This window comes from Microtus pennsylvanicus, chromosome 9 (genome assembly GCF_037038515.1).
Source record: "Microtus pennsylvanicus isolate mMicPen1 chromosome 9, mMicPen1.hap1, whole genome shotgun sequence".
Taxonomy (NCBI): domain Eukaryota; kingdom Metazoa; phylum Chordata; class Mammalia; order Rodentia; family Cricetidae; genus Microtus; species Microtus pennsylvanicus.
Window position 1 is genome coordinate 18,752,251 of NC_134587.1, and position 14,800 is coordinate 18,767,050.

The window sequence follows — 14,800 nt, forward strand, 5'->3', positions numbered from 1 at the left end:
CCTGAAAAATAACCTTTATATTTAGAAAAGTAATTGCATTTGCAATATCTTGACTAAATTAACTCATAATTTTCCGACAGCCACACTAATGACAAATGTATTTGTGTTTTGAAAATCGGTAATATTTGTGGGTAGTCATTCTATATTTTATTGATGTTGCCAGACATGAAAAAGGCAAAGAGGCTGGAAGCAGTTATTTATACCATAAAAATATTGGTGAAATTAATTAAGAAATTCATAGCTTGCTGGGCAGTGATGGTGCACACCTTTAATCCTAACATTTGGGAAGCAAAGGCGGTCAAATCTCTGGGGCCTGCCTGGTCTACAGAGGGAGTTCCAGGACAGCCAGGGCTATACAAGGAACCCTGCATCAAAAGGAAAAAAGGAAGGAAGGAAAGAAAGAAAGAAGGAAGGAAGGAAGGAAGGAAGGAAGGAAGGAAGGAAGGATGGAGGGAAGGAGAGAGAAATGGAGGGAAGGAAAAGAAATGTATACTTTAACGAACAATCGTCTTATATTTTAGTCTTGTCTCTCTAAAAATAGACTAAAATAATTTTTATCTACATGACTTATAATACTCAAAATCTTTTTTTTTTCCAATCTTGCTTTTCTTTTTCTCTGTGAGGCACTAGCTACCAGCACAGGAGATAATCAAAATCTTCTCTTAGGACAGTTTTTGTCTTCATGCCTTGTTGGAAGAGTATGCATTCCCAAGGTCTTCCTTTTATTTTGAGTCTCTCTCTCTCTGTCTGTCTCTCTCTGTCTCTCTCTCTGTCTCTCTCTCTCTGTCTGTCTCTCTCTGTCTCTCTCTCTCTCTGTGTCTCTCTCTGTCTCTCTGTCTCTCTCTCTGTGTCTCTCGCTCTGTGTGTGTGTGTGTGTGTGTGTGTGTGTGTGTGTGTGTGTGTGTGTGTGGTGAGGGCAGGAGCACACACATGTGTGTTCAGAAATGAATGTAGAAGTCAGATGACAACCTCAGGTGCCATCCTGGGGAATGTTGATGGTCTCCTTCATACAGAGTCTCTCATTTAGCCTAAACCTGTATGCATGTGAACATCCAGCAGGTCCCAGGGAACAGCTCTGGGATTACAGGTGCATACCAATATACCTGCCTGGCATTTAAAATTAATTCTAGGGCTGGAAGTCAGGTCATCATGCTTGCAAGGCAAGCACCTCCCTAAGAAGCCATTCTCACAGCCCCTGTTCTTTTCTTTCCTAGGTTAAGTCTCATTCATCTAGAACTTCTTTCTTTCTGAAATCATAATAAGTTAGAATTCTACATTCCCTTTCTTCCCTCCAAACACGTCCGTATACCCCTTCCCACTTTCCTTCAAATGTATGCCCTGTTCTTTTCTAAATTATTGTTGCATACACATATGTACATACATATGTATTCCTCAGTAGGACCTGGTCAGTCTGTATAATGTACCTTGTTTGTATGTTTTCAAGGTTACTTGTCACTGGACAATCAATCGGTGTCCACCTTTCCAGCTCCCAGCTTTTCTGAATTGCCTATAGTTTGCATGTGTGCGTGCATGCGTGTGCGTGTGTGCATGTTCGTGTGTGTGTGTGTGTGTGTGTGTGTGTGTGTGTGTGTGTGTGTGTACAGGGGTAAGACCTCATAGGCTTTTCCCCAACTGCTTTGACATGTCCATTGCTATCATCCTGTTGAGCTCAAGTTTGGGCAGTCAGGCTGACTACTTACATAGACATCTCCAAGGCTGGCCAACAGCACTGCTGTAGGAAGAAATTCCAATGATGAAGTGGTTTAATACTTTATACAAATACTTAATACAAATTTATGGTTTGTTTATATAACCAAGAGCAAGGCCAAGAAAATGAGATGTGGTATGGTGTGGGTCCTCTGCTCCATCACATAGTCCAGAAGCCCAGCTGATGGCAATTCTGTTATCTTAATGTGTGACTCGAAGTCATTAACATTCATCTGGAGCAAAGAGAAGAGGATTGGGGGGTCTGCATGTCTGCACGGGATGTTTATATGGGAAGGGCTGCAAACAGCCTGTTTCCCTTTTCTGTTCACACGCTGTTTCTAGTCCTTAACACATAACTACATCCCACTAGAAGGGAAACTGGGAAATGTGGCTCAGCTACAGAAAAGCACTTCTCCCCCGAAGCGTAACCAATTATCCTGCTGGTTCTTTCACAACTGCCCGCTTAACTCCCTCCAGGTAATCTTTATTCATAGCTTAAACATAGACATTTCTAGGACTACTTGCCAATAACTCTCAAAAATGATTTCTGATTATCTGAACGTTCAATATCTCCTGTGCTCTATCCCCAGGACTGTACCTTTGATCTGGGTCTTTATCGTATTTCTTAAACATTCACATTCTAGGTGGCACCTTGGCCTCATTCCACCATACTCACTACCAATTCCACATCGTCTCTCTTGTTTACAATTTTATTTTCCATATTTGGCAAGTGATATCTTTCAAAGAATTTAGCCACAGACATGCAAAATTCCTTGACGGCTTACAGGTTTCTTTGAGTTCTTGCTAATGTCTGTGTCTTCCTTGCTTCCAAATGGCCACTTTCCTGTCCACCACTACAGCTACTACAGTATCTATACATATTAATTCCACTCAGAATGTTTTTTATTTGTCTAGAAAAAAAGGCAAATATTTATTTAAGAAGTGATACTTCTGCACTTTGCTAAAACCTAAAATTACAAATGTTTAGGTTTCTAGTTACCCCGGAAGAGAAAAAAGAATACAACCTTGACTTTACTATGGTATTCCTTTTTCTCTCTAACATACCATGTGCTTGGCTTGTGCTGAACTTCCAGACATGTGCAATAATTCCAATACCTGCCTCATGGAAGAGTTAAGGGAAAAAAATTCCAAGATTAGGTCCAGCGCTAATTTGTCCATACACGTTTAGCAATGCTGTTCTGTAATATTTAATAAAGTCTCCTGAACTGGAGGCTGAGCAGTTGGACATGCTACACACTGACCGGGCGTCTTGACTGTTCAAAGTGTCCATATTATGCTTTTGAAAAAACTGTTCTTATGATTAATATCAAATCTTGCTTTTGTCTTTTAGACCCGGGAGCATATAGAAGAAAGCAGAACAGGATGGGCTGGTGGAGTATGAGCTTCTATATTTTCCTTTATTTTAATGGTATCCAACTCACTGAACTGAGTTTTACAGCATGTATGTGTTCTACCTTGTATGTTATGGTTAGGCATCAAACAGGAAAGTGTGTTTTATTATAATTTATGGTTACTTGTGCCTGGAAGCTTTTGATGGAGTTATTCAGTGATATATGAGGTCCACTTAGTTTAAAAAAATAATCAAGTTTTAAGGGAGAATAAGTGAATGTTGTCTGGATGCTGCCACACATCACAATGGTTGCATCCGGCAAGCATTTGCATTGGGTTGACTGCTCTTCTGAGATCAGATGTAGTGTACAAGAAGGGATCCATGCATATTAATTTTCATCTTTGGAAATTTATTTAGTAGTGAAACTTCTCAATTTCAGAAGAGGAACTGCCAAAAAATTTTCATGGTGTTAACTTTGGGGAATAAGTTCCCATCCTCTGAAGGTACCTGCTTTACTGAATAGCTTTCCTTGACCTATAATCAAACTAATAGCAATGAAATTAACCTGAGAAAACCTAGGTATGTTACATGATTCACACAGTCATTTAGGTAATGTGTGTGTGTGTGTGTGTGTGCATGTGTACGAGTGTGTGTGTGAGTGTGTAGTACTTGTGATCAACAAAAGCCATATATACTAAGCAAGTGTTCTACCATACACTACATTCCCAGTCTTTGTAAATGAATATTTATTGGGTCTTTAGAGAAATTTCAAAGGCTAGTCATACTAGTAGTATACAATAAATAGTTAGTTATAAAAAGTGGTTTGTTTAGAATTCATCCTCCAGAGATTTCGACTGCAAAAATCACAAGAAGTTAACTAGAAATATTTTTTCTTTGAATATACAGAATAAAAGAACCTAAATTTTTGTTCTTTACATTTAGAAATCATAATAACAAAACTATCAGCAGCTAATTAAACCCTGCTCCACATATCTTTGGCCCATTGCTAAAACCTCTTGATGAAAACCAAAGCATGAATTTTGTGTTTGTTCTCTGGAAACCTGTACTTTGAACTAACTGTTAACTCGGTTTAAGCATCATCTTTTGCCATTTAGGGAGGATGGCATTATACAGCACTGTGACGAGTAAACTCGCTTTCTAGGTGGGACATTTTAAGTGGCTTTGCACTTCACACGGAGATAAGCAATTTATCAGAAAATCTAAGCGTGGCAAAGAAACCAGAGCAGGACCTTGTTAAAGCTGAGGTCAGTGCAGATGAACGTCTTATCTAGGGTCCAGGTGTGACTTGCCGCAAGAAGCACTTAACTCAGACCGCATTATGGCCCTAGCCCTGCCAGCATGATAGCGGAAATATTTCACACCCTCTTTACGTCCCCTAAGTTACCTGCTCATCGGAAGCAACTGTCTTCCATGTGCGCAATGAAAGGGAGGAGATAACAGACTTAGCCTAGCAGAAAGAGTCTTCCTGTTTGCCTGGTTCTAATATCCTAAAGCAGAACAGTCTGGCCTGTTAATTTTTTATTTTCACTACAAATGAAAGCTTTATTCAGAATGCAATCTTTCTAAAAGTCCCTTAAGTAGCTCACTAGGTATGAGGGGATAACTTTTCACTACGTGACATTAAAAGGTCCTGTGACTTGGGTTCCATTTTAGTGACTAAGACAATGCAGCATCAATTGTCTCTCACTGTGCAGGACAAGGGAGTCGTTGTAAAGAGGATCCTTGTAATTAATTCTGCTATCCATGGTTGAGGGCGAAACTTTCTGAAATGAAAGAACTTTTTTCAAATCCTATACTAGTGCACTGCATGCACTAAATTGCCAATTAATTTTCTAGTCCTTAACCTCTTGATTCACTTAATGTAATTTGTCTCAAGATGCAAAATCCTACAATGTAGGTCCTACAATGAAAGATGCTTATGGATATATAAACAGAAAACAGTCTCATGTTCCTCAATTTTCTGTTCTGTTACAACACTATTTAAAGACAAATCAGACATTTACATTTAGCAGAATAAACATGAGCCAAGACTTATTCATTGATCAGGTAGCTTCCAGGATACAGAACCCTTTCGTATGTTGCCTTGTGTCCTAACCCTCATTAGGACTGTGGTCCTTGGATCTAGGGCTAACACTAATCGAGTAGGATCACATCTTCAATTGTTTTTATCATAATTATATCTATAAAGTTTCCATCCAGGTGGAAATGAATTTATAGAAACATTATTCACCTAGTAGAGATATAAGAGATACATTACATTTTAATGGCACGTGATCACAATATAAGAGAAATAATTTTATCGAAAGATTGCATCTAAATGTGATCATTAAATAAACCATAGTGATTCTTTCTACTATCCCTTTCTTCAGAAATTGATCTCAGAAAAATATTATAGAAAGGAACAAATGTTTGTAGCTAGAAGATACTGTTTTGTGCTTTGGAGTTTATTGTTTTCCTTGAGTGTAAAATAGCTGAACACTTTTGCCTACTGTTCCATGTACTTAAAGCAGATAAAGAAACTAGGTTTTAAGGTATTCTTACATGCTATAGATGAGCTCTGCTCTCATGAGATTTTTCTCAGAAAAGTATCATCCTTTCAGAGGAGGACAACCTGTAAAAATAGCCATAAATGCAGGGCAAATAAAATTTTTACAATGGTAGATACATGACACTCTTGATAGAGCAAATCAAAATTTTACAAGGGGAGAAACATGACACGATCGATGGAAATTTGGTATGAGACATTTGCAGAATTTTAGTTGTCTGTTCTCAGGATATTGAGTTGCCACTAGTTCTGTCCCAAGACATGTGAATGTTTCGTAGTTCCAATGCAATTAGATGGCTCCCAGCAGTAGTATGCTGAGTTCTTCAAACTCAGATCACAAGGTTATTCTGTCTCCTGAGCAGGAGCTAAAAAGTCATTCTACTCTCAAGTGATCTGGGCTTGCCCAACTACTAAAATCTTTGGCCGTTAGACCATGATATCATATTCTTTCAAATGTCTTCATTAAATTGTTGACATTAGGAGCTTAGCATCAGATAGATCAAAAATTAAAAGTACTGTAAGTTTTAGTGAGAATTATACTTTCCTCAAATGCCTCATTTTAAAGTCTGCTTTGATTAAGTACCAACGATGGTTTGTTATTCATTTTACTCAACTCCAAACCACATCACCTTAGACGAGGAATTTGTTAGATTAGACGGTGTAATGCTAGGGGTTCTGGGAGGAGGGGGGCATGCACAGCAGCAAGCAAGCACCAGTTGGCACATGCAAGTGCCTATTAGATCACTGGAAAAGCTGTCATCTGAAAACTTGGAATTTCAGATATGAGTGACAGGTGATAAGAGAGGCCAGGCACTAGAATCCTGAGCCATATATGGCTTTAACAAAAATCTGTGGCTTTAATTTGTCCTTTGGAATATAACCTCTGTTCATTTCTTTCAGTTCTTTGTTTCAACACCAGCTTTTAGCTACGATGCCATTTCGTACTACAAAATATTTAGCGACAAGGATGGTTACAAACATATTCACTATATCAAAGACACTGTGGTACGTTCCTTCCAAGATTTTATCTCCTCAAAGATCATTCATTTGAGGTTGCTCAAGTAACGCTCAGCTTCACACAACATAATGTTTGTCTTTTTATAGGAAAATGCTATTCAAATTACAAGTGGCAAGTGGGAGGCCATATATATATTCAGAGTGACACAGGATTCACTGTAAGTATTTCACGCAAGCACGATGCACCATTCAGATTTTAATTGGCACCAAACAATGGATGTACAAGTGATGGGCTGTACTGTCTACTCAGCTAACCGAAAGAGCATTCTGTTGTTCTCTGGTTACGTTCAAACAGCTATGATTCCAATAAAAGTGCACATTCTTTAATAACTAGTCAGCAAGATTTCCTTTGGGGGAGAATTTTATTAGGAACTTTTATGGAAAGTATAAAAATCCTCAGATAACAATTGGTTCTAAAGGTTAATTTTAATCTGCAACTCTTAAAGCAATGAACAAGCTTCAAAACCCCATAGAAGTTAGCCCACAGATGTGGAGACTCTTTTCTAGTGATTTGGTGTTGTCTGGGTTTCATGATATCTCTAACAGCCATCAGGTATTGGAGGATTACTGCCTGCCAGAGACTGGGAGGTCAGGATGAGTGCCCCAGGTGATGAGATGAGAAATCAGATCCTTAGAGCAAGTAATTGACTTGGCTAAAGGCCATTTAATTAGTGGAAGGTGAGACTTCAGAATTAAGGTTCATGAATCCAAGACTGTTGCTGTTAACCTCAGTAGGAAATTCTTTAGGTTCTTTCCTTTCTTTTCATTCCACACACTGTCTTAGAAAACTATCTTGGAATAGTCATCTGTGATGCATTTAACTAATCAGAAGTCCCTGCTTTTTTTGCCCCATCAATGTTAATGCTGTGTATATTAGGGATGTTCCCCCAGTACTCATAATCTGGCTGCCATTAAATGGAACTTGGGGAGCAAAGGAAGAGAATTATTAGTCTGCTCTTACCATATAGAAAGGGTTAGGACCTTACAGCCATTCTATGAAATTATTTGAGTGGGAGTCAAAGGAGTTTGGTCCTCATACAGAGCAGTCATAAAAGTGATTGGAGTCAGAAAAGCGATGAGATAAAAATGAACGGGAGATAGATTTCACACAACATAGGTTTGGGAAATAGGAAAAGGAAACCCTAAAGGCTTGAAGATCCTGCACTGGTTATAATGATGGCCGGGGTGACCGAGGCTTGAGCTGCTCTGACGACAATGAACTGTGGACTAGAAAGACAAAGACATGCCTCCTTTTTTGTGTGCCCTCTACATGAGGCCCAACACAGTAAGGGATCAGTTCATCTTTCTTAAGTGAATGACAGGAAAGGGAAGATGGGGTGGAATAATTATTACTGACTGTGAGAGAGAGGAGAGAGGCAACTGGGAAAGCAGGCTGGGCTGCAGTGTTGGAGGGGAAGGCTTTACTGGAAACTTTGACAGCCTGGGAAAGCAAGGACGAGGAGTACCACGGGGAGGGGAGTGAGCAGGTAATTCACACACTGTTTGAAAGGGTGTGGGACAGGCAGGTGACAGTGATGGCCAGAGGGTGGTGACTTTAGTGCAGACATAAATAAACCGGACGGATGCAGGTTTTGAATACGAATTTCATGCGAAAAATGTGTTGTGTTTTGTTGTCTCTTTCTTCTTTAAGGAACTTTTTTAAAAAAAAAATGACACTGAGGATGCCTGAACTGCTAAGCTCTCCTGAGATTTAAAACAAACCTTGTTTATTCTAAACTTTTCACACTCTATTATGCTTTTCTTGAGGGGAAAAAAAAAAGACAGCTACCTTGAGATATTCCAATAAATCCACAGAGGAATGGAAGTCATGTCACCAAACTGGATTTTCCACTTCATAGCTATATTAAGACAGAACTGAGCCTGCACCTGGGTGGTTAGGTAGCAAGTTTGCTCTCCTGTGGTTTCTTCTGCAGCTTGGTGAATAAACATGGCCTGCGATATGTGCATACCATCCAGCTCAGGCGAGTTTCCTGACATGCCAGGGTAGAATAGAATCAAAATGTGTTCTCAGTCATGTACAAAGTAAATAATTTAGTTCTGAGAAACCAGTAAACATTCATAATGGAAAAGGAAAAGTATAATATTAGTCTAAATAAGTCATTTTTCATGGCTCGTACCTAATGAATCAGAATAAGATATTTTGGTCATAAAAAGTGTACTCAGCTCATTCTTACCTTTCTCTGATGTTCTGTAAACTACAGTAAATGCCCCAAACTCAAATTATAGCAGTGATTCATATACATAAGTATTAACTAACAGTTTCATTAAATGAATGGGATTTTTGCCAAAGTTACTAATATTAGTGGCAACACTTTTGTCATTTAATAATCAGTGCTTACTATTTCCTAAATTCATTTCAGGTTTTATTCTAGCAATGAATTTGAAGGTTACCCTGGAAGAAGAAACATCTACAGGTAATTTAGGTCAATCCAAAATAGTATTGATACGTAAATACAGAGACGCATAGATATTTGAGTGAAATCGAATCATAACCCTAAGTAGATAAAGAATGCTTCTTGAAGTCTGGATTGTAATAAAATTCACTTGTAAGATAAGGTAAATAATTCAGAAAAATGACATACATGATATTAATATAAGCCATATGCTTCCACAATAGGAACCAACTTAAAATGTTTTCTTTTGAAAAGAACAATATAGGAAATTCTAACGATGATATAAATACTACATAATGTTGCATAGTAGCACATATTTCCAAAACTTGGAGCTAATTCAGGACTTTTATTTTCTAATGTGCATTTATTGAGCACTTGCTATGTGCCATACTCTTTTTTATTCTTGCCATGTGGTCGCCACTCTGGCTCACTTTGCTATAGCCAGCTCCATCCCTATATCAGTCAATCCAATTGTACTGCTGATGGGTGGAATAGGAACCAAAAGACTCCTTTCTGGATGAAGAAATAGAAACAGTGGTTAGCATTCCTGGTGCTCTTCTATAAACCAGCTATCTTCTTAACCGATTTGCACCTGTAATGGCATTGAATTTTAAAAACTTTTAGGAAGTAGAAAATATTGTTGGAGTTAAGATTTGAACATGCGTATGCTGTCCTCTGAGCCCTTACTGTTAACTCTCTTCCTTCTATTTCCAAGATCACACAAAAATTTAAGCATGGAATCTGTAAGAGGAAAAACAAAAGACAAACAAACAAACAAAAAAAAAAAAAAAAAAACCCTTGTTATTCATCGTCCTCTTTCACACCTGGATACACATTTACCTTTCAGTTGGGAATCCTCCTTCTCTGAAAACAGCCATGTCTCTAGACCCCCACTGTCCTGCTCAAGGCAATCTCAAGGAGAAGGAAGAGAAAGCCTTGGGAGGTGGCAGAGCTCACCCTGGCAGCCAGAATGGGCTCTGACACAGCCTGACTCTTGGCAGAATACCATCGAGTATCCCCAAGAAGGGATTCTGATGAAGTGTTTGATGAGACGTTCAGAAATCTATTATTTACTGAAACGAATGACTCCATTCCAGAACCACAGTGTGGGAACGTGGAGGAAGGAAAGTTGCAGCTTGACCTGTGAGGGATGGAAGGACAAGGTCTTCAGACAGAGCTCCCAAAAGCCCGCACGATGATCCATTGAAAATATGAAAGTTCAGGAGGGAGATAGAATGTGGCTTCTTATTTCCACATTACTAAAGTCCCCTTCCAGACATAGGAAAGAATAGAGATCCCTTCTTGGTAATGCTCCCAGGTTCCTTTGGATGTTTTGTTGTGGAGTAAAAAGAGAGGAGGTGGGGGGTGGGAGATCTCCAACTACGTCATAAGCAATTAATGGCTATGAGAAACCACTACCCCACTCCCATCGCGAGCATTCTACAGCTCTCCCACTTCGGGAAAACCACAGAGGGCTTCTCCCTCGAATCCTGTGCCTCTTCAGGCAAAAATGGATCAAAAATCAAGCTACATCAAAACACTGTGATTCCCCTCTACTTTAAATGATATTGGCAACAGAAAAATAGAGTGGGTTTGATGTCAATATGTAAATTAGTCACTTTACATGGAGTAGTACATTTTGATAAATACAATCTCAAAATTTTCAGCTTAGCTTTATTTTCATTTCCTTCTAGAATTAGCATTGGAAACTCTCCTCCGAGCAAGAAGTGTGTTACTTGCCATCTAAGGAAAGAAAGGTGCCAATATTACACAGCAAGTTTCAGCTACGACGCCAAGTACTATGCACTCGTCTGCTACGGTAGGTGACGGACCTAACATAAGCATCGCCATGCCCACTGCCATTGTCATCATCCTTGTCAAGCCATCTGATTGTGTGAAGCTTTTCATCTTTTGAGAACCTGTTATATACATGGATCTTATCGAATGCCTAAGGCTTGGGGAATGAACAGCATAGGAAAATTATCCTTGCTTGTTTGTGTTTAAGGAAACTGAGCAACCAGCTAAGGTGCGTAGCTCTGTTGGGGAATCGTCAGGGCTGAAGCAAGAGTTGGCTGCCTCTCATCTTCTTGCTCTTAGGATGCCACGTTCCACATCACTATGATGTCACATGCAGACACCATCTACCAGATAGGTACAGAAGGAGAAATGTCAAAACAGAAGCGTTTTTTTTTTTTTCTGATAAAGTGGTTGTTCTGCTTGGGCCTCATTTGTGGGAAAAGTATCAAAGAACAATGACCCAGAAACCTGAGATCAGCACAGTGAAGGCAAATTATCCTTCCAATTCTAGTATCAAATGAGGACAGAAAATAAATCTTTGTCATTCTTTCCTTCCTCTCAAAAGTTGGAAGGCAGCTGAGTAATTCATTCAAATATTAACAAATGAACCACTGTAGCACAACACAGAAAGCATTTCCTAGCTGTTTAGACCACGGTTACATTTTACAAATTATTTGCTGTCTAGATAAGTTGATTTTATTCACATGTTATCTTGAATAAATAACAAGAAATACAAGTTAAGATAACACTATAAACCAATGGAATCAATGACTACTGAGGGTTTAGTAGAATCTCTAATTCTATAATTGCTGAATTGTCATGCTAGCGAACCCTAGTTTAGGGAAGTGGGTAGCACACTTGGCAGGAAATTCAACAAAGGGCACGCCTTTCTCCTCCTATTCCTGATACCAATTACTCCTGTGCAGGTAGGTGACTTAGAGAACCATGGAACCTTTAATCAACTGAGATCTCTACTCAGCTGCAGAGGCCTCCTGTGGGTTTCCTATATAATGAACAAGAATTAACGATATGTGACATCCCTTAATCCAAGAACCTGGCTCTAGAACCCGAGCCACGGCTCATTTGACTATGTAGGCATGAATAACCATTTTAACCCGAATGCTCCCTTCAAGATGTCACAAGATGTCAGTTTGAAATAACACTTCCATAAAATGTTTGGTCAGTGGCATCTTTGAAATGTCAAGAGATTGTTGTTCATGGCCATATGTGCTGATTGTGATGATGGCATTTAAAGGTAAACATTAAATGTCCCTCTCAAGTTATATGCAACATTTCCCAACCCAAACGCTATATTTATGTAACATGTATCAAAAGCTTACATGTCAGGCACACAGCATCCTTGAACTAAGGATGCTGAAGCATCTGTTTATCTCTCTCTCCTGGAAGGCTGGGTGGGCTCATCTTTTTAGTCATGCCGCTCATAACTGGAAGACGAGTGTCTAATACATTACACATAGGCATCGTGGAGCAGCAAAAGAATGACTGTCTTTTGCAAACTCTACCAAGATAGTTGTTTTTTTGCTATGCTATTTGCTGATAAAGGCAAGAGTGTTACATTAACATACATGCATTTATAGCGGTATGCACTCTGTATTTGAATAACGTGATACAGCTCTTGGGGAAAGCATGCTAACACATTTTGTATCGCTTTCTCTCTAGTATCTACTTGAACCTAAATGTTCACTGAAGTATAGATAAGGAACCAAAGACTAAACCCTCATCAAAAGTTGGTGGAAGAGTCCTTTCTAGAACTTGAATCGCCTGACTTTTCTACCACTCACTCTTCCTCGGCAGTATGGTAATTTCCCATTTAGCAAAAAATACACTGTGTGGGAAGCATCACATCGTCTGGTGTTTTTGAAGCTCCAGTAAAATGAGTCATTGCACCATCATAGGAAAAACCTTGAAATCTTTCTCTTCAGGGCTAAGAGTAACGCCTCATTATGTAACTTTCAAACTCTCCAAAGGGCTGTTGAACTTGAACCCTGGAAGATAGGATTAATGCAGGTAAAAAACCGTATCCATAACGTAGGACAAAACCAGCACAAAATAGGAATTTTAGGCATTGATGCCATGTCACTGGTCTATGTCCTCATCCTGCTGGGTCATGGACAGCCTGTCATTGATTTGTCTCTTAGTTTAAGATTAAAATAAAATTGTGGGCTTTCACTACTGAAAGCATATGCCCATGAAAATTCCGCATGATGGATTCTAATATGTTAAAGCCGAGCGATTTAAACTGCCTTATCTACTTAGATTCTAGCCCCAAATGTAATATGCATGTGTGTCCCTTTTGATAGCTTTGAAGCAACACTGAGTCTCAGGAAAAGCTTTTCAGTTATATTCTTTCTCAAACACTCTCGACTGTCACATAAGGACTGCTGGTTTTTAAGAAAGCCAAAATAAAAATCTCTTCCCTCTTGTCTCAAGTTATACTAAGAAGGAAGGGCGGAAATCAAAATATTAGCTTTATTATTTATAAAGTCTAGTCAGAGAATGTGAAAGAGGTAAACTGTGTGCCTTCTAACACAGCCGCCCCTCCAAATTACAGTTGTACAAACATGGGTACCGTTGTAGAGTTCCAGGATTCGCCCATGGGGCTTGGCACTTAGAGCTCTACGGAATAAATCAGAAGCATGTTTTCCACAGGGAGAAAGCTGCCAGGAACCAGCCAGAAGGCCCCATTCATAAGCAGGTCTCTAAGAACTCAGAGAAGTCCCTCTTCTGCTTTATTTAAGGCCAGGGACACAATTCTAATGGGGCTCCCTTAAAGCAGAAGGAAGTATTTGGAATGCAAGAGCAGCAACCCAACTATGCGTGTTGCTTTTTAATCCACGGAGTCCCTCAGTAAATGCACTCTTTAAAAGTGTACTCTGCTTATTAATTTACTCCACACTTCAGATGAGTGATAGCATGTTTGTTTGTTTGTTTATATGTTGTTAAAATGGCCAGTTTCTACATAGAGAAGCTAAATTTTGCAAAACACGGTAGGGCATGATGTCCAGACAGAGCGTCCATCTTAAGGATGAATGTATCGGTCATTATGAAGGATGCTGCTAGCTGACAGCTTACATCCCGAGTCTGGAGATTGATTTAGTCACAGGCCATATCTAATAGTTGTGCTCTGTGCTGGGAGACAAGGACCTATCGTGTTGCCCTGCTTTGACAGCGTTGCATTCTCGATAGCTTGTTGGAGGCTTGGCTTGAGTCTCTGGAACAGACGTTAAAACCTACCTTCCCTCATGACCCCATCCTTCCTTCTCTAACCCCTCAAGCATCATCTCAATATGGCCCCTCCTCGTGCCACAAATAACTAGCCCCCAAAACGTGACCTAAAACAGCGTATTAGAGAAGGAAATACAGTTTATGCAAGATTATTTCTACATGTAATAATCACAAGGTTAAAAGGTGTTAGCTTTTACCCACCAAATGAACTCAACATTCAACAGAAATACAACCTAGGGGCTGATGAAGGTTGCTTGATAATGCACAACTAAAACTTGTCCAACACCGTGTGATATCTTCCCAGAAGGCCACTTTCAGCTTCTGAGGTTTTCCTGTGTAATTAATTAGGTTTTCACCATCCAGGTTTACTCCTAGCAAAGCTGTAGCACAGGTAAGACTTTTCTCACATCTGTTCTTTGATTGGGTTTTGATATGATGCATGTTGTTTGAATGTAACTTAAAATGCTTGCTTCTCTATGGATAAAAAAAAAGTCACTGAAGAATTAAAACATGTGTTGGCACTGGTCTACAAGCAATCCTGGCTGAAGGTGAAATGTTATTTTTAAAAGAAGTCACATTTTTGTTTCCATCCTGTGCACAGGCCCTGGCCTCCCCATTTCTACCCTGCACGACGGCAGAACAGACCAAGGTACTCTCCCGCCTCTAAAGACATCCTGAGTTGTCTACCATGAGCCACTGCAG

General features: G+C 39.4%; 1 protein-coding gene across 2 annotated transcripts in view; it reads left to right on the forward strand.

Moving 5' to 3' along the window:
• Fap (fibroblast activation protein alpha) overlaps nucleotides 1–14,800 on the forward strand; it is a 68,677-nt gene that overhangs the window by 30,208 nt on the left and 23,669 nt on the right. For both annotated transcript variants that reach the window (XM_075985035.1, XM_075985036.1), the window contains 6 exons: nucleotides 3,059–3,103; nucleotides 6,525–6,629; nucleotides 6,729–6,799; nucleotides 9,023–9,076; nucleotides 10,750–10,874; nucleotides 14,700–14,747. In XM_075985035.1, the coding sequence (XP_075841150.1) occupies nucleotides 3,059–3,103; nucleotides 6,525–6,629; nucleotides 6,729–6,799; nucleotides 9,023–9,076; nucleotides 10,750–10,874; nucleotides 14,700–14,747 (448 nt within the window). The remainder of the gene's footprint in view (nucleotides 1–3,058; nucleotides 3,104–6,524; nucleotides 6,630–6,728; nucleotides 6,800–9,022; nucleotides 9,077–10,749; nucleotides 10,875–14,699; nucleotides 14,748–14,800) is intronic.